Consider the following 18,255-nt stretch of genomic DNA (forward strand, 5'->3'; position numbering starts at 1 on the left):
TTTCACATACCCATTGCTCCACCCAGTTACTATCAAGAGTATTTAGGTCCGTCCCAGGCAGCCTCATCCCTATGGAAGGATGGGGCATTGTCTCCCATTCCCACCCTCCCGCAGTCACTACAGGCTGACTCTTGCCAAATCCAGGCCCCTGCCAAGCTGCCAGACTGGAGCAGGCAGGCCCAGCAATGTAGCAGTGCAGTCATCCCAGTTCATCTTGTAAAATGAATCCTTGCTACTGCAAGAACAAAGCTGTGCTGATCAGCAGGAATTTGTGTGTCGGGGCCTTGGCTCACAAGCCTCCTGTCCCAGCACCTATGGAAGGTCAGTCCCAAATGCCATCACATGCCACAAGGAAGAAGTTGCTAGGTCTGGAGACTCCAGCCATTATCCTGCAAGTGTTGTGCTGGAGGTATTAGGCCACTAGGTCAGTAAAGGTGTAGGCAGTGAGGAACTGGTCCAGGTTCCTCATATATGGGGGAGAAGGTAAAAGCAGCCATAGGGGCATTTTTCCAGGTTACCCCACTACCTGAATGGCTGACACTAAAACTGTCCCCCATGTTTCAATGTACAGAAATACACAGATGATAGATGGATCTTGTTCCCAATGAGGGCACAGATCTGCCTTGGGTGAAATCCAAAAGCATGCTAGAGAAGGACCATCCCTGACACAGCACAAAGTGCTTTTCACCACTGGGACTCCATGCACCAAGTAATTTCTTCCTTAGCAAGCTGATCTTACTCTGTGCTTCCAGGACTTCTTGCTGCAGGGCAAAGTCAAGGCCTGCACCAGAATATTTAGAAACAAAGGCAGCAATTTGTATCCCTCCTTTAATGAACAAAGCCTTCGTGCTAGATTGAAACACAAATTACGTGGTTTGGATCCTCATCAGGCATTTAATGAACTCTTCTCCCAGTGCTACTGGCCAGGAAACAAGATATTTTGGACATTTTGGGTATATGCTGTTTCACCTCTGTGTCTGATTCATAGCCAGTGGGACTGGAAGTGCCTGAAGAGGATTTTCAGCCTCTCTGAGCCCCTCTTTTAGGTTTGCACACCTTTCCACCTGCTCTCCCATGCTGACTGGGCACTGCCATTCAGTGCAGTTCAGGACATGTCCTCATGGCCCCTAAATTCCATCCTGTCAATGTCAAAGTACACAGATGTGTTTCAGTCCCTGGTTGGAGAAACTGATGGGAATTTCAGATTCAGTTTGAAACTAGTTACAAACAAATGCTGCTGGGCAGATGAAATTCTGCAGGTTGGATCTGCAGCTTCATGTCCTGCTCCTGGGTTACCTTGTGTCTAATATGCTCCCTTTAGCAATTTCTCCATTCTGTGCTGCAGAAGGCAGATATCTGCTGCTTCAGGGCTTGTAAATCTCCTTTCCTTCATGGCACCTGCTAATGCTGCCTCTAAGGTCCTGCAGGTCTGGGTTTCTGTTTTCTTCTCAGGTACCCATTTGGACAAAGGAACTGAACTGCAGGGACTCAACATCTTTGAGAACATCACCTTCCTCAAACTGGGCAGAAAGTTTGGGATTCCTCTGGAGGGAGCTAACAGGATTATTGTCTTGGCCTTGTTTCCACACGAAACAAGGTTAAATAAAAGCCCTGCAGATACAAATTTATGGAAGCCTCTTTCAGCCGTAGAAGAATCCTTTGCCTGCCATCCCAAATACAGCCAGCTGGTGCTCTCACCCTTCCTCTCCTCCTCACAGGAGTGTGCCAGACACCAAGACTATGACCTGTGTCTCTCAGCACTAAAATAGCCTCAATGTTTAGACTTCCTTCCCAGCCACTGTGTGTCCCAGGGGACCATCATCTTATTTTACAGTTACAGACTAGTTCGACCTGGTTTTCAAGTTTCTTCCAGTTCCTGGGTCCTTTCCCCTTGCTGCCACAGCCAGAAAGCCAGACAGGGTGCTCTGGGCTGGGAGCTGACTTCTTGCACCCTTCCTTTGCTCCTGCTTCTGCCTCACTGATGGAGCTACTATCCCAGCATCTTTCCATTCTGGGCTAAGGGCAGCATATGTCTGGATTGCATATCTGCATCAAAGATCCAAGCTGTATCTTCAGGAATAGCCAAGAAAAGCGCGCTCCTGCTCCAGCCCGGGTGCTGCTTCTCCTCCCTGGTGCCAGAGTGTGTGATCTGAACGAGGCACCCACCTCACCCTTCCCGAGGAGAGCTCTGCACCAAAGTCACGCTCGAGCACGAGAGCTGAGAGCCACACAGCGCTGCTCCTCTTCCTCTCTGGGAGGCTCAGAGCCAGGCTGGCACCCTCCTTCGCCCTTCCTGCAATAGTGGGGGAGCCAGAGCATCTCCAGGTGTGCCTGGGGGACTGTCCCACTGCAGAGCTCTGGCACGTTCTGCCTGAGTGAGCCTCGGAGAGCAGTTTTCCCAGAGCCACTGTTTATGTTAAACCACTTTGTTATCTTCCAGAGGGAAATTATTTTTTTTTCCCAGATGAAGAACATTAATGCCATTAAAATAATAAGAGATTTGGAGCATCCCTCTGTTTATAGAGTGACGTGCCACAGTGACAGGCACAATATAAATTGCTAAACACTGAGATAACCAAACACTTAGGCTGATGAAAAAACCCCAGCATTTTTCCCATTCCAAATTCTTTAGAGTAATCTGATTTGACCTCCAGCACAATGCATACCTTAATGATGCCTGAATAATGACTAGGCAAGGAATTAACTCCCACAGTGGGTTAATGCACTCACTTTCACCCAGAAGACCTAGGCTCAAATCCCAAATAAATCAAATGGATTTGGTGATCTCATTCCAGTTCCTCACAGTCCTTTGTTCACACTCTGTGGTTTGATAGAGCCAGCAGCCCCTGCCTGCCTCCTGCAGAGAGGGACCAGCCTTTGGGGAGCAGAGATGGTGTGGGATGGGGCAGGTGCAGTAGCAAAAACCAGCAAGTCCCTCTGATCCAGGGATCTCAGCTACTGAGACAACAGGGACAGGGGTAGGGAGGGCTTTCACAGATCCACAGTGTTGCCACTTCCTGGGTATGGGACATGCACTGTTGACAAACACCTTGATGCTAAAAAAAAGATTTTTAACTGCATGACTGGTGCTCAAATATGAAGAGCCTAAGTGTGACCAATCACAGGTTTGTCTCTCCAGGTTTACACATGGGAGAGTGAACATAATTCACTTAGCCTCTGGCAGGCTCGAGGGAAGCCTTCAGTAGGTGCCTGTGCTGACAGTTTTTACGCATCTAAGGAAGGTGGTAGTGTTAGCAGGGTGGGATGAAACCATGCACCTATCAAACAGGGAACATGGAGAAAAGATATTTTTCTGGTGTCTGGTTTTCTGCATTACTTTTGTGATCATTGCTAAGGTCACTTGGATGACAATGGAACCTTTGGGTGGCATTTCCAAATCCTGCTACCAAAAGCCAGACTGCTGGCACCCATACTGGAGCCCACAAAATATATCAGTGAAAGCTGAAGTTGTCCACAGCTGTGAAAATTACATCACTCCTGCCTGGGCACTCCACCTTTGTTAAAAAAAAAAACCTGAAAGGTTGCTTTGTTTTCTCCTATTTTTTTTAACTTCTCCTGCCAAGGCTGTACCCAAGTCACAACCACAGACAAGTCCCAAGGAAATAATTGAGTGAGAATATCCTTTTACCTTTCCAAAGGTGGGCAGCAAAACGTGAATGTTGATGAAACAAAAGTGGCATATCCATGCAAATGTAACTGGTATTAAAAACACCATGTACGTGCTCCATCCCATAGAAGACAGAAAGAGAAACATTAGTAGGTTTCCATGAAGTCTGATTCAGCATGGAAATCTAAAATGACTGAGGGCTTTTTAAGAGATTAACATGGACAAGTTTTAACAAGTTTGTGTTTTTCTCCAAGTGCCATTGACTGCAACGCAGAGGCTCCCAGAGCGATGTGAAGAGAGTTTGTGACAGCTGAGTAGCACCAGCCAGTGAAATCCTGGTTACACCAGCAGCAGCCATGGAGGTTGTGCCTTCATTTAAACAGTGACAGGATGTCATCCCGTGTTTTCAAATTCTTGATGCATGTATTAATAATCCAGTCTCTGTGATGATGGCCATTACTGAAACACTAAGGAAAGAGTCTAGGTTTCAGTTAGGAAAGCAGAGGGATGTTGCTAGCACCAGGCAGGATGTCCTTCCTGTGCTGACTTGACAGCACACAGAGAGAGGCTGTGTTTCACATGTGGAATATACAGGACAAATCAATGCAGCTGAGTTATGAAACCCCAGTGATGTCTGCCAACCTGAGCAGGCGCAGCCCTCAGCCTTTGTCACATCAATCTGTTTATTAGCAGTGGCAGAGGGGGTGTGCAAGGAAGGCTCTTTTCAAGCTCCAGCTCAGCAATTAATGCTTTGGGGCTTAGCTCAGTATTTGTGAGCCATACCTGAGGCACAGATGCTCTGTGCTGACAGGAGTAAACTGAGGCATGGAGGGATACCATGGCCTCTCCTCCTGATGCCCAGGAGCAGTCACATCTGGGGAGCAGAGCTGGGAAGCAATCCCAGCAGGGCACCACCCTCTTCCGACCTCCTGAGCACCTGTGGCTCTTTCCTGGGAAGTGCAGGGAAATCCATGCTGCATCTCCACATATGGAAAACCACATCCAAAACCACATCCACTGTGTCACAGCTCCCCACCCTAAGCCAACACAGCCAGTCACCAAACTCTGGTTACAGGCAGGAAGCAGGAGCCGGCAACCACTGAGGTGGGCTGGGAAGGTGGCAAAACCCAAGTAGTTTGTGAGACCCAAGTAAGCCCACAAACACCCGTACCTTCTGGGTACCTCAGCAGGGAGAACTCTGCCACACTGGGAAGTCCAGAGCAGCTCCCAGGAACTGACCCACGTATGCCACGGGAGGCTGCAGAGCAAAGGATGCAGAGGCCTTTAAAACACCTCAGACCTGCGGGAGCTGGATGGGGTCAGCCCGGCTGAGCAGTCAGAGGGGACAGAAGGGACACAGGCTGGCAGAGGGGCGCGTTGCGATGAAGCCAGGAAGGCGCACGGCGAGAGAGACCAAGAGAAACTCACCCAGCACAGGCACCGGGGGCTGCTGCTCCCACAGAGGCCGGGAGTCAGGAGAGGCTCTTCAAAGCCTTCGTCAAAGCCTTCCCGAGGGTTTGCGGCGCTGGGCCCAGCCCTGCAGCTCGAGGTGCAGGCCTGGGTTTGCGGCAGGGCTGCCTGGAGCTCTCTGCCTCCCGAGGGACTTCCAGAGGCCTCCAGCGCCAGGCGGGCTGGCAGCCGGGGAGCCTCGGCCTTCGCCCGTGCCCCGGGACAGGCACCGCGGCCCCGGGAGCCGCGCACGCCGCTCTGTTTGCGCTCCCGCTGTTTACACACACGAATTTAAAGCATCTCCCCCGGTTTCTCCGCAAATTGCTGCATTCAGATGAAGTGGCAGCTGCTGTAATTAAGACACAGTTAATTACATATCCCCTTAATTGCAATGATAGGATTTTGTCAATTTGGTAAATAAGAATTGTTAGGTTTCTTCCGGCAGGCGCAGGCTCGGCGGGGCTCAGATGCGGCTCCCTTTGTCCGCCGGCCCCGGTGCCAGCGGGGCCCAGCTCTGCCGGGGCTGCAGCCGCCCCCGAACTGCCCCTGCATGGGGCAGCGGGGAGGGAAATGCTGGGCCTGACATCCAGGGCAAGCGCCGTGCTGGGAAACTTCAGGGGCAGGGCGGCTAAGTTGGCAGGATGTGCAAATTTTCTCAATTCTTTCTTTTTCTTTAAGAAAGAACAAGATAATGGAAATGAGTTGGATTCCTGGAATCTCCCTCTCACCTCCTGCTGGGCACAGACCACGGCTGTCACAACCTTCTAAATTCCAGCTCTGCCCCCAAGAGTGACTACAAAAAACCCCTCTGCCTATTTCTTTATTTACTATGTCTATTTTCCTTCCTTACTGACTGTGCTGAATTTGCGAATTGCTCTCCTAACTCACCAAGTCCAGGGCCAGCTTGAGCACATGCCTTCTGTCCCTGGCAGTTTCTGGCTGTCACATCCTGTGCAGCCCCACAGCTCTTGCAGGGACAAGACTCCACCTGCACCAAGATTACCACGTTGGTATGATTTTGTCTGAAAGGAGATATCAGGAGGACAGAAGGATTGCTAAATGCCAGGGCTGAATCTGCCCATCATCACCTGTTTCTGGATGAGAGCTGAACCGGGCTCCCGCAGGAATGGCCAGAGCCCGGAGCCAGTGTGAAGAGAGCCCTTTCCTTCCTGCTCTGGAGGCTGCTGCTGCTCATACCCATGAGATGTATGTCCCTTTTGGAATTTCTGTTTAGTGATTCAGTACACAGAGCTGTCATCCATATTAATTAATGAAGTGTGGTTGACTGAACAAGTATGTTCAGAGTGCTTGCACACAAAAAGGAAAAAATAATCTAACTACAGCCAATTATCTAAGATCATCCTAGACTTAGTAGTTAGCTATGATTGGCTAGAAATTAATGAAAATATTGTTTATTTGCCTCCCAATTCTTCATCCAACAGGCAAGCCCAACCTTCCCCCTCATGGGAAGCAGCAAGCACCACCTTTAGATGAGCAAAGCAAACTGGTTTGGCACAAGGCTCAGCAGCCACAAAGCAAAGATTGGGATATTTTTTTGACAGCATTGGCAAAGCTGTTGGTATCAGCTCAAATGGTGACATATTCAGACTTGTAGGATGTTTTCATAAGCCAACAAAGGAATGTGGTTAGATGAAACTGCTTTGGAGTAGGTGCAGAGTTGGTCAGGCAACAAACAAATCACACCTAGAAAGTGATTCACCTTCAGACAAGAAATTCATGGGTCCTGTTTTCATACAATTCACATTTTTCATCAGTGAAGTCAGCAATGGTGAAAAGAGTGTCCTTAGTAAATGTGCAGGTGATGCAAAGCTGAAAGGAGCTAAAAGTACATTAGAAAACAGGGTAAGAGTTCCAAACGGTTTTAACAAATTAGAGAAATGGTCTGAGAAAAATAGGCCTCAATGCACTAGGGTTGTGGGCAAGTTTCTATGTGTAAGCAAAAAAAAAAAATCAATAAAGCAAATGCAAAATGGACTAGAATATGAATCAGCAAAGCTATGACATTGAAAAGCTGGAAAACATCATACCACAATCCATAATTAGATTTCCTGATACAAGATACTTGATGTCATCCATACCTTACACTCACATGCAAACATCAGTGAACACACTGTGACCATTTTCAGATCCCAACTCCCCAGGGACAGAAAAAAATAAACCAAACATGCTGCCTTGGACATCTCTAAAAGTGACCTCCAAGCACAGCCTCAGAGAATTGATTAGGCTGAGGAAAAAACTGGGACATAGCAAATACTCAAAAGAGTGCTGCAGGGAAAAAAAGCAATAACTTGTCCTCCCTATCCATAGCAAACAGCCCAGAGAACAGCAAAGCCTAAACTTGCTGAGGAGAGATCTAATGGCTGGTAGGAGAAACCCTTCAAGGGTGAAACACTGGAGCAGATTAACACAGAGGCCTATGAGGTCTCAGGGTAAGAGGTTAGGTCTCTGTCACTAAAGGCAGAAATCCTCCTCCTATCCCAGAACCTCATGGTCTCTTCTGGCTCCAGGACTCTCTGTCTCAGAAGAAAGCAAAGCTCTTCCTTCTTCCCTGCCCCATCTTGTGTTTCCTAAGGTCTCCTTATTCCAGTGCTGAGATGTAGGTCGTAGCTCATATGACAGAAGGGTGCATAAAAAAATCCAGACTCAAATTACATCTATGCTTCTAATTCTATGCTTCTAATTCCAGAAAGGTTAAAGAAAGCTTTACTTTCTGTCTACAGCTAGTAAGATGCCCTGCAGAGTATGTCCAGTAAGACATCAGAAAAATATTTACCCTAGACCCAACCCTAGGCTCTCTCCCATGTCAGATCTTTTTTTATTTTCTCACCCTTTGACTTTCTCTAAACTTCACCAGTTAGGAGATGTTCCTACACTCAGATCTATGAGTAACTTGAGGAGAATGCAACCTGAGGACCAGCAGGTTCTACAGTCTAATTTAGCAAAGTGCAGCAGCACTCAGGATGGTGGCTCAGGTGTGCAGGGGCACAAGTTTCCAAGTGGTTTGCTGACAGATCCTCTCCCCTGTCCAGCTCTTAGTCCCCCAAGACACCACTCCATTTTGTTGTGAATACAGTCAAGTGCAGCATTGTAGTAACCTGGCTCAAACAGCACCCCAAAATGCACTCACAAGGCTGACACCTGTGAGGCTGCTCCCCCTGCCCCTTGAAAAGCAGTAAGGAAAAGAGGAGCTATCACAAAGCCAGGCCTAGTCAGGCAGAGGGTCTCGCTCCCACCAGCTCAACAAGGCAAAGGGAATCCAAGCTGACAGCACCCATGCTTGTACCTGCAAGATTTGCCTTTCCTGATCTTCATTCTGTTATTTATCTAAGCCTGTAACCTCACTGCATGGACCAGGAAAGGTAAGCTCACCTTACCTGGTAAGCTGCAGCCCCAGTCTTTGCCCAGTGTGTAAGTAGAAATACCACCTACTGAAAAAACTTTACTGGTATGGCCTTCCCTGGTTCTCAAAAGCAGTAGAGACTTCATCCTGGAAAAAGAATTCCTATTCAGCATGTTAAGTTCTTTTAAGTTCAAAACCAAGATTGGGCTATTTTTTAGTGGTTTACTGTTATTTAGCACAGCAAATAGGTTACAGATGGTCCTGTAATTTTAATTGTGTGGCTGTGGCATTTGGACCTACTGCTTCCCCTTGAGTGTACATGCTCCCTGCAGGTCCCTACACGAAGTATTTAACCTCTGCCTAAGGTTCCTCTCCTCCAGTGGGGCTGTCTGTTAACATTGGAGCCACTCTGGCTCACAGCATGATGAGGATTTTTAATACAGCAGGTTTGAAAAGCTCCTGAGACTTGTAACTAAAGTTCTATGTGCAAAGTTACAAGAGAAACATGTATCCCAAGCATACTAATGGCAAATTTTAAAACTATTTCTGGATGTATATCCAGGGTGGAAGATAAATTCTGAGCCCTTGAATTGCACACCAGGAGACAGGCAAGCAACCCAAAGTTTGGAAGAAACCTTGTAGATTCTATAGTAGACACAGTCACTACTGGCATCCTCTCAGGTAGCTGGGCTGGCAACCTGAATACATGACTCCAGCTGGAGGAAGGAAGATGCAACCTCCCCCTCTTCCCAAAGATGAGGGATGAGGAATGCTTCCCGCTGAAGCCACGCCAGGGTAAAACTGGAGAAGAATCACCCCCGGGGACGAGCTGGGGAGAGGAGAGGAATCTCTGTTGGTGCTGCTGACTATGATGAGGACAACAGTTGTGCAGAACTGGCTGACAGGGATATGGAAATGTTGGTAAATATAACAGTGATTCTCAACAGCTCATATTGTGTGTGAGTGTTGGAGTTGTCACTTTTGTATGTTGTATAGCTACATTTTCCAAGATTGACTGAAATTATCTAAAGCATGAAAATACATTCTTTTGTAGACTGGATTGGATAAGGAGTTTTTACATCGTGCTCTGCAACTAAGTGGAAAATGCAGTGGTCTTAGTTTCAGAAAAAAAAAATGAACTGTGGATATGTTCAAGGAGTTTCTAAGATGGTTGTCATGATACTATTCAAAACAATACTCCTACTTAAGATCTCTGGTGAGAACCGATTTTAACATCAAACTCCCGGAGCTGCAATATTAATTCAGTGAAGTAGTTGCCATGGAATAGCCAAAACATAATTCACTGACTTTGACGGGCAACAAAACACAGAAAACATCTACTTTGTTTTCCAAATACTGGTGAGTCAGTGTTTTACACACAGCAGCCAAATTTCACTCCTCAGGAGGTAGAATAAATTATTACTTAATTGTGACAAACAAGCAGACCATATCAGACCATGATATAATGAATCAGTCTATGAAGAAATTCTGCCTTGAGTCACAGAACAGCACATTTTTGTCCTGAAATAAAACACTCTTTAAGTAAGTCAACTGGTTCCTGCAGTAGTTTCTACTCTAAGACCTGCCACTTATACCGTGCAACTCATTCTAGAAATTCCCATAGCTCTGCAAAATTTCTCCTTTTGTAGAATTTTTACTATTACATGCAGACACTGCTTTTCTTCCTGGGGGATTCCTAATAAGCATGCTATCCCACAGTGAATTTTACCATCAAAATGGAGATTATAACATTCAAGCCACATATTTTAGACTCAGCAGCAGCTCCCGAACAAAAGCACGAACAAAACACCCAAATATTTTACACCAATACTTGTCTTCCTCTCATTCTATCTATTTTTCTTATCCAAAAATAACATAGAAGTGAACAAGAAAAAGCCAGGTGAGTTAAGAAATACCTGATGAAAAAAGGGATAAATTAATAATAATATTAATAACACGGGAGGGTAACTACAGATTTTTCTATCAGGACATCTGTTTTCAAAACATAACACAAACTTATTACATTTGGCATGTTACACTCTGCAAAAGCTAAGGGAGTTTAGCAGATTCTGCCCCAATCTTGCCACCAGCCTCCTAAACCACAGAGCACACAGTATGTGCACAGGTCAGGCTGTCAGTTGCATAAAAAAATCCACTGAAGATTCTTAGTACTTCAGAGCAGTACTTTTTTGAGAGGAAAAAAAAAAGTCTGCCCAGCTTTTATTTCTTATATGAAAAAAATGCATTAATCTGCATAAACTCACATTTTTTTCCACAGAGGCAAGATTTTGCCTTGTTATCAATGTCATCCCCTTATTAATTTTTAAATTCTGTACTGGGACAAAAATATTTCTTTTCCATGACTGTTATAAAAAAAAAAAATCACCTTTCACCACAGCTTGGGTGGGCTTCTTGCTCTCTAGTCAGCTGCTTGTACCTTCACTTCACTATCCTCTATTTGCTTGTTTCATCAGCTCAGCTGTTCATCCTGGAAAGGATGTCTGGTTTCTGTCACGGGCAGCTAGGATGGCTCCACAAGTCACATGCATCCAGAGGAGCTCCAGGGTAAGTTTGTGCATCAAAGTAAACCCATGAGACCCATGGAATAAGCCTTCCCCCCTTTTATGCTTATTGTGGTCAATGTTGCAACAACTTCTAGGTGTTTTTTTTTTTATTACTTTAATCTACAAAAGGAACAGGAGAACCCAGGCAGAGGAAGCCAAAGCTACATTCAAAAGTTTTTGGCTGTACCAGGAGTGCTGAATGGCCTTGAATTTATCATATATTTGAGAATCCAGAATGGAAATTGCTGTAAAAAAATCAGGATTTTTCTTCTCCCCTATGAAAATTTGTTGTATTGCACATTGACTTCTAATTGTTAGATGAGAAAAAAAAGAAGTAAAATGTTGTAGGCCATTTATATTGGGTAGCCAAGGCTTTGAAAATTCTTTTGATACTCAACTGATAATGCAGTCAGTTGCTTGACTGCAGAAAGCACAACCCTTATCAGGCTAATTACAAGTCAGATGGAGCCAATTGAACAATACTGAATTATTAAGGTCTTACTGTACATTCTCAGGCTGTTAATATCTATTAGATTACAGCTGCATTATACTGAGTGCTCATTTCAGCAGGAGATTAGAAAGTACATTTATAATTCTGGCTACCCTTTGGGTGGATCATGGTATTTACATACCATATGTCAGCATGAGATTACAGAATGATTTATGCTTTTTCCCAGACCTTTTGGTAAACTGCAACTGGCTTTGTAGTAAACTACAAGGCTGAAACACCCTTCCATCCTGACTCTGACAACTCAGCTCTCAGGAAAAGACCACCAGTGACTGGTACAATCACGCTTCATTCAAAGCAACAATTGACTTGCTCTTTTCTCAACACAAAAGAGTGATCCATGCTGGTTTTCCTGTCAGAGCGACACAGATGAACTAGGGAGGTGTGCTTCACTATTAACAAGCTAGTCCTAAGTTGCATGCAGGGAAAAAAAGTGAATAGCCATCTCATGTTTTGGAAAAAAGAGCCAACTACCAACACTGAGGTACCCTAGTTCCTTCTGTAAGAACCAGACAATAATTGTCAACCAGGGAACAAGACAAGGAAAACCATCTGTACTTGGGCAATTGTTATCTAAGAATAGTTACTCAAACACACTATTGATAATTTCAGCAGTATTCATCAAAACAGCTAAAAAGTACCAGGATGCATGCACAAATAGATTAATCAGTGAAAAAATCTAGTGGAGTATAAAATTGCTTTGATATTGTTGACTAGTGGTTCCAAAGTGGCAGGGAAGGACGCTGGGATTTAACACAGTGTTTTCTGTCTGAAGCTGAATAGAAGATATTTGAATGTGTATATTGCAAGGTATTTTTAAAATGTCATGTCAAATGAGTTGTTACACTCTGATCAACAAAAAGTGGTGTAAAATTTTAAGTCAATAATACAGCGTCTGTGTGTACACAGGCATGCATGGCAGTCTATACCTTACCTTCAGTATGTAAAGGTCCCAAACACCAAAAGTAAGTGTGTTGATTACTGTACCACCAGGGTTTTTAAGTTTCACTGTTTCAGACACTACTAACAGTATAGGCAGGAGAAAAAACTCACCTGATTGCATTGTCTTTCCTTCCCAGCTATTCTGCCCTTTACTTTTTCTAAACCAGTCACTCCTTTGATTATGTTTCAGTAAAAGAGCTGGCTGTGACAGCAAAAGGAACTATCATCTTTTATCAGAAAGCAGATTTCCAGGGTGATGGTAGACAAAAGCACCATGACATCAACATCACATCTGCCCCTTCATCTGAAGCTTTTGTCCATTAGCTGCATGTCAAAACCCAATTACATGTGGAACGCAAATGGAAAGGCTAAGCAGCAGAAGTATCCCTCACTTTCCCTTACTTAGTTAGTAAAGGAGGCTCACTAATCTGTAGGGACATAAGGGCTATTAATGCTGCAGTACAGCACAAGCCTGGGAGATTGAGCCTCATAAATATTTCAGTGGCAGCAAGAACAGAGTGAGATCAAAATACCTTGTCTGTCATCAGCCTTGTCTGGTCTAGCAGGTATCTGTGCCTCCTGTAAACATCCCATTAGCAGGAGGGGACACTTGGAGGAGAATCAATTTCAACTACTATCCTATGCTGCCATCCTCTCCCCTTACATGGCAGCAAATGAAGAGCCTTCAGAGAGAAAGCACAGAGAAAGAGCCCCAGAAATAGATGCCTGTCAAAGTATGAAGGTTTTTCTTTTTACCACAGCTTACTACTAGCCTGTGACAGACAACAAAAAGCTTTTTACCAATGAGTGGGGCAATTCCTTTGAGAATTACTTCAATTCCTTTCTTGACTAATGAAATAGTGGGGAGGCAGAACACAGAATTTTATCTAGAGCTAAAAACCTATGTATGTCTTCAAAGCCATTTACCTTTGCCCCTACTGGACAGAGAGCTGAAGGTAAAGTATTAGGCTGCTGTTCTCTTCTTCCTTCTTGTGAACATGAAGTTTGAAAAAAATCCCTGTAACTTACAGTATTTGTTCCCACCACACTCAGGTTGTGATAACATCCCATCTATTTCTCCACCTGTACAACTGAAATAAGGGGGAGAAAAGGTAGCACTGGAGGAGGGGAAAATTTGGTAGGGTATAACCATTCTTTGACACAAGCAAAGTGTGCACCAGTCTAAGAATTCAACCAGAAAAACTTAGGCAAAACTAGCATGGAGGGACAACATAAAATACTTTACAGATGCCAAGTTTAACCACCTGAAACTGAGAAATTCTTTGTTCCAGGTCATGGGAATAAATACACACCAATAGATCCTAGACCAAATAAATCCTGGACCAGTACTGGTAGGAGAATGTTCACAGCTTTCCAGGCCTGCCCTTGAATGGAAGGCTCAAAGAAAAATCTCAGCTGAATTTAAAAGACTGCAAAAGAATAAAAATCAGTATTGCACCCAAGGCAATTCCATTTTGTTTCTTTCAAAATACTGCACAAATACTTTGCATCATTTTTGACTACTGCTGTATTGCTCAGAAATACTGCTGCATCTGGGAATATGAATTCCTCCACTGAAAAACAATGGTAGTTTGTACAGTGGGGTTACAACAGTGAAAAAAACTGAAACCTTGAAGGTCTCTGCTTGACATAAGTGAAACACAGCTCCATTGATGTGTCTTATTTATTCACTGACTGTAGCAGAAAACATGCCCTCATTTATTTTTTTATTCACTTCTTGAACCAGCTAGGCCCACAGTCTTTGGCTGGTAGCTTCACTGACAGCACAAATCACCTTGGTGCCTCCTACAGCTATAAGGGAACAAGAATACTTAGTAATTATTACCTATTGTTCACATTGCAACATCAATTCCCTCTATTGCCTAGAAAAGAGTAACTTTTTTTCCTTCTAAATAAACACTGGAATTTACATTTCACAGTTCTAGCCCTCCTTCTCTCCATCTGGGAACTAGGAAAACATTTTCAATTCAAGATGTCCTTTAGCTAGGAAAGGATAGTATGGCTCTCTCCTGGACTGCAAGGCTGACAGCAAAACTAGAGCTTCATCTTCTCCAGGAAAAAAAAAATTAAAAGCAAGATCAGCTTGCTTTTTAATGCTGATGAGAATGATCGTTACATGCAATGCTGATAACAAAGGTTTCTCACTGTATTTGCCAATTTTACAGCATTCTCTGATATTCACCTCTTTCCTCACATTATGCGAGTAAAATACAGACCTCAGTAACTGCTCTGTCACATGCAAGAAATTCAACAGAAAATGCTCCTTAAAAATCAGTAGTTTTATCCTTCAAACCTCCTGTCTCTCCTCTCACTACAAGCAATTTTATATTGTGTCAATTTAGAATATAAAAATTGTGCTAACCACCTCAGCAGCAGCACAGTCCAACAAATTATTCCATTTCAGGTAACATGTGGTAACTCAAGACAAACAAAAAGGCCTCGTATTTTTTATTTTGCATTAGAATTTCCTTATATTCAGTCACATATTCTTATATGCAGCCAAAATCTACTAAACTAAATCTAAAACTGCTGCCCCACCCTGATACAAACTTGGGTTTAGGAAACAAAGTAAGTTTTATTTGAAGTTAAAAAGAAGCACATGAAAACCACAGCACAGTGTGTAAAAACAGAGTCATTCTCAGTAATCTGCAAAGGGAAAATATATTACTGGGTTGTTGCAAAAAGAAATCAGATTCTTTGGAATATATAATAATGGTTATAAATTTAAATACTTCTGGAACATTTCCACATTTCCCATCCAAAATATGTCAGATGTCTTGAGGTGAACACTTGTTATTTACCCCACACCCAAAGCAAATACAAGGAATACATTAAATGTTATTTCTACAGCATCTTTAACTTATAAATACAGAAGTGTCTGCACTTTGGCAATCCTCCAGATAAAGATCTTCAATTGACTCTGAAGAAAAGAATTTAAAAGGGCATCAAAATGTTAGACTTCTCACAAAATACAAATATAACCCCATATAATTAGGAGAAGAGTTTAAGATACGCGCCTTGGAAGCGGAGAAGCACAGAGTTTAAAATGCCAGGAAAAGAAAGAGTAACATTATAAAACATTTAACTCAAAATCAGAACGGTTCTTTAATAATTGCAAATGAACTTTTTTACAATATCAGTTTTCTAACTTTCTGGGCACATTTCCTGGTAAACACTTGAGTATCCTCTGTGAGTTACAAAGAGCAAGTTTCCTGTGTTATACAGCTAAAAAAACCTGGACATTCATAACAACTTGGCATCACATCTTCTTTTAAAAAGGAGATCACACAATAATTTAGACAGCATTTATAGCATTATAAAATCAGACTCCCCCTCTTTAATCACTCACAAGACCAGTCATTAAGAATACAACAGCTTTAGGAATACAAATAATGACGATGTAAAACTATTTGTGCAAAACTGCATTATTTTTACTGTCTAAAATTTCAGGGAAGTAACACCGCCAAAAGCAGAGAGAGGATAACAAAGACAAACAGTCATGAAAGCAATGCTACCTTAGACTTTCAAACAGGAATTACATTTTGAAGTAAATAGTAGGTAAAGAAAAAAAATCTGATGGCACCTTGAACAACAATGAGAAGTGTCCTGGTAATTGCAGTTGAACAGGAATTGATACAGGTTCGTGTTAAGAGTCTCTTTCAGGAGTAGCAATTGATCTGGGGGTATCAACTCTAGCATTTCTTCCCATGCAAAAATCTATCTTTCCAACATCTTTGCTTTGCGGGCTACTAATGCATTTAAGAATGAGCAGTCTTTTGAGGAGTGTGCTTTCTTCCATGCATCTGAAATCTTTAAAACAGCTGGATCATTGATTCCCTGGATTTCCCTACTCCAATCCATTTAACTGCAGGAGAGAAAAAGCAAACTTCTGTTGTAAGTAATACAAAGCAAGAGTGTATCTTAAGATACAAACTCATCTTCTTAAGCACCACATTTTGAAGAAAAACACAGCATATACTATTCACACACTAAGAAATGATAACTTTGTCTGTTGTTCTCAAAGAATACACTGACAACTTCAAAAAGCAGGTATCCTTGAAACTGTCATAATAAATTAATCATTTTCACAGATTATAAAATAAAGGATAGTTACAAACTATCAGATAAGTAAAAATTTGCATATCTCCTAACTCCCAGCTTTGGATGAAACCACAGGATCACCTTTATTAGGGAGCATGGAGAAATTTATCAGTTCAGGAACATATATATACACTCTCATATATAATTGAATTCTCAATATATACTCTCATACATACTCATATATATTTATACATATATAAATACACTTTCATATATAATTCATCATACTAATTAATAACCCATAGGGCCACTGACTTTATGATCATAGGAAAACTAAACCCCAATTATAATCAGTCTAAAAGACACTTGAGCAAGTTATGAAAAAAAACCTTAACTGAACAACAACTATAGTGTAACCCAGAGAAGGAACGTATATTAAAACTTCTGAAAATTGTGAGTTCGACAACTAAATAAAAAGTAGTAGTACCATAATCACCAGTGGCACCAGGTACATCACAATAAGCAGGAAGAACCTAGTTTTCAGTATTTTGAGTCTTCATTAATATAAAATACCAAACAGGTTTCATGGAGCAGGAATAACGCAGATAAGAAGAAGAAAATCTGTTCTACTCACCAGGAACACCCAACTCCGTTTCTATAAAACGAACGTAGTTTTGTGCATTCACAGGCAGATCATCAAACGTCCTGGCATTTGATATGTCTGTAACCCATCCTGGGAGTGTCTTATACTGAACCTCTACTTTGTTTAAGACTTCGTGGCTGGCTGAGAAGCAAACAGAAACAAAAATTTTATGTCCATGGATATTCTCCACCATGAGACACTAAAGAGGTGTTACCTCTTACACAAAGAGGTTTGCTCATAAGGTAATAATACAAGCACTGCAGCCACTAAAGTGTTGGGGGTTTTGTTAATATAAGCATAAGGGGAAAAAAGTCCAGTAAATATCAGGACTCAAGACTTTAAGGAATTCCAGTGCTCAGTCACATGCATATATTTTGCTGAAACCACAGTCTTTTCAGTTCAGAAAAGAACTTTTCAGGGAAATAATTCCCCAAAATGTTCTTTTTTTTTTCCTGAACAAATACTGAGAACCAGATCCCTCTTCATAAGGGAATTGTGAAACCAGCTTGTAAGTATCAAGCAGCTAAAACATATTTTAAAATGGCATAGGAGAGTACCTTTTACTAAACACAGTCGTAAGATGTAGTTAAGAATTAACAGACCTCGGATACCCACAGACCCTTTGCCCCATACCTGCAATGAATTTATCAACCAGTGTGGAGTCCCACAGAATGTATGAACAGTAACTGTTCCCACTACTTCTCAGAAGAGAAGCAGTATTTTGTCCTTCATTTAGTAACTTGCTGCAATGTTGTCCTTTAACTATGAATCCTGTGATGATTTTTAGTTCTGAAAAACATGCTAAGCATACTGTTCTGGAACTGAATCACTCCAGTAATTATCTGAACATTAAGTCTTGGAATGACACAGGACAGCAAAACAAAGGGCTTAAGTCTGAAAATGATCAAAATATATTGATTTAAAAATGGGAGGAGTCAGGCATTCCTTCTTGCCTTCTGGAGGATGAGGGCATAGTAATTAATTTATGTAGGCTCTGTGTCTCAGTTCAAGTCACTCCTGACAGGACAGCTAGTCAGCCTAGGAAAGGGTTTGAGGTGCAAGAGGTACAGTGGAGGTGCAAATACAAAACCACACACT

General features: G+C 42.8%; 1 protein-coding gene across 1 annotated transcript in view; it reads right to left on the reverse strand.

Annotated features, from left to right (window-relative positions):
- Nucleotides 1–15,028: 15,028 nt before the first annotated feature.
- ADSS2 (adenylosuccinate synthase 2) overlaps nt 15,029–18,255 on the reverse strand; it is a 36,943-nt gene continuing 33,716 nt past the window's right edge. The window contains exons 12-13 of the mRNA XM_059468421.1: nt 17,149–17,298; nt 15,029–16,338 (exon numbers count right to left, since the gene is read on the reverse strand). Coding sequence (XP_059324404.1) covers nt 16,286–16,338; nt 17,149–17,298 — 203 coding nt within the window. The 3' untranslated portion in view covers nt 15,029–16,285. The remainder of the gene's footprint in view (nt 16,339–17,148; nt 17,299–18,255) is intronic.

This window comes from Ammospiza nelsoni, chromosome 3 (genome assembly GCF_027579445.1).
Source record: "Ammospiza nelsoni isolate bAmmNel1 chromosome 3, bAmmNel1.pri, whole genome shotgun sequence".
Lineage (NCBI taxonomy): Eukaryota > Metazoa > Chordata > Aves > Passeriformes > Passerellidae > Ammospiza > Ammospiza nelsoni.